This window comes from Dendroctonus ponderosae, unplaced genomic scaffold (genome assembly GCF_020466585.1).
Source record: "Dendroctonus ponderosae isolate FM_Combo_2020 unplaced genomic scaffold, Dpon_F_20191213v2 Dpon_F_20191213_11, whole genome shotgun sequence".
NCBI lineage: Eukaryota > Metazoa > Arthropoda > Insecta > Coleoptera > Curculionidae > Dendroctonus > Dendroctonus ponderosae.
Genome location: NW_026017213.1, coordinates 1,987,032 through 1,988,746, shown reverse-complemented (window position 1 = coordinate 1,988,746; position 1,715 = coordinate 1,987,032). Strand labels below are relative to the sequence as shown.

The 1,715-nt window shown below is 40.5% G+C and overlaps 1 protein-coding gene across 1 annotated transcript; it reads left to right on the top strand.

The window, feature by feature from the left end:
* The first annotated feature begins 98 nt into the window (after window positions 1-98).
* LOC109546086 (probable multidrug resistance-associated protein lethal(2)03659) lies at window positions 99-1,040 on the top strand. Its single transcript, XM_019916924.2, has 3 exons — window positions 99-440; window positions 491-613; window positions 666-1,040. Exons 2-3 carry the CDS (start codon window positions 510-512, stop codon window positions 877-879), a joined length of 318 nt encoding a protein of 105 aa, XP_019772483.2. The 5' UTR covers window positions 99-440; window positions 491-509; the 3' UTR covers window positions 880-1,040.
* Window positions 1,041-1,715: the final 675 nt, after the last annotated feature.

Sequence of the window (1,715 nt, the reverse complement as noted above, 5' to 3'; positions counted from 1 at the left end):
ACGAAACGTCAGGAAGAAATTCCCATAGACCACGGCTTCAAAGCCCGGAAAACATTTCTAAATGTGATTTAACCGGCCGTGAAAGCCTTCATAGTCTGATAATAGAGAACTCTTTAGCTCAAAAGGCTTGTTATACAGGGTGTTTGAACCCAGCTGCCATGTGATTTATCAAGTTCTTTCCAAATGTCTCAATGAGACTTCAATACTCCCTACACACGCCTCAGGTACATTGCGCCCATTCCAAATAACTCTGTATATAAAAACGGCAGATATAATCTGGACCCTTTCGAAAAATGCGCAGACGATGAGCTCTGGAAGGCGATAGAGCGCGTAGAGCTGAAACACAGCGGCGTTGCGCTCGACACTGTGATCAGTGAAAGTGGGGCCAATTTCAGCGCTGGCCAAAGACAGTTGATTTGTCTGGCACGAGCGATAGTTAGGTAAGTTGCTTACCCTAATCTACAACGCTTTCATCGCTTGCTGTTTAAAGGAATAACAAAATTCTGATAATGGACGAGGCGACCGCCAATGTGGATCAACACACCGACTCCCTGATCCAAACCACCATCCGGCAGGCCTTCAAGGATTGCACAGTTATAACGATAGCGCATCGGTAAGACGGATTTCATGTGCGCTTTGGAGCGAGTTAAGAGCTCTTTTTGCAGCATTAACACGATAATCGACTGCGATCGAGTTCTGGTGATGGATCATGGCCAGGCGGTGGAATTTGGGCCGCCCCACGAGCTCCTGGGGCAGAAAGATGGACATTTTGCTCAAATGGTTGAACAAACCGGGCCGACCATGTCCTCCAAGCTACGCAAACAGGCCAAAGAGAGCTACAATCAGAAGAGGGCCGTGGAGAGACAAAAGAGCGATTAGCTGACTTAATTTTTTTAGGCTTCATTCGGAACATTCCCAGACCATAACACCGACTGACTATTTACTTGATTTCAAATGTTTTACATACTATTTTTCTGGTTTCTGATGAAGCCTTGCAAGGAATACTTAATATTTGCAAATAAAAAGGTTGTTTTTGTAAATAGTTGATTCATTACGTTTGAATTTGGCTATAAATGAGTCATCCAGCACGTTGACGCCGAATCACGTGAATATCACGTCATTTTTGTCTGCGTGGTAGAACTCAGGCAGTCAAACGTGAATTAAACGTCATGAAAATGGCCCGAATATGACGTCTACACGACGAGAGATTAAAACATCAGTAGACGGTGAGTTAACTAACTAAAAAGGACGCGATTTCCACCTTCATTTGCTAACTTTGAGACTAAGTGAAGATAAATGAGAACTAAGAAAGACGTTATTTGTTGCTTTTGAAACTCGGCGTCTCTTTGAGATGCTTACAAGGTGGCTTTTATTACTATTTTTTTGGATCGTTTCTAATGCGTCGACAACGAAAAATTGTAGATAAGTTCTATATTGTTGAGGCGGATTCATTTTTTTACAAACTTCTTGTTTAAAGAATAAATAAATACTGAAACCATAAATAAATTACTGAAAAATGGGGATAGTGGTAACCCCATTGCCATTCCAAAGTTTTGTTGATAAAAATTGTCATTGTATTGAAAGTAAGTTGACTTTACACATATTGTTAAAAGTTGAATATTGATAATTGCCATAAAATTCAATGGAATAATTCCACAATTTTAACAAAAGAACAATCCACAAAAAAACGTAAAATTAAAGAAAGCGCGCTAATT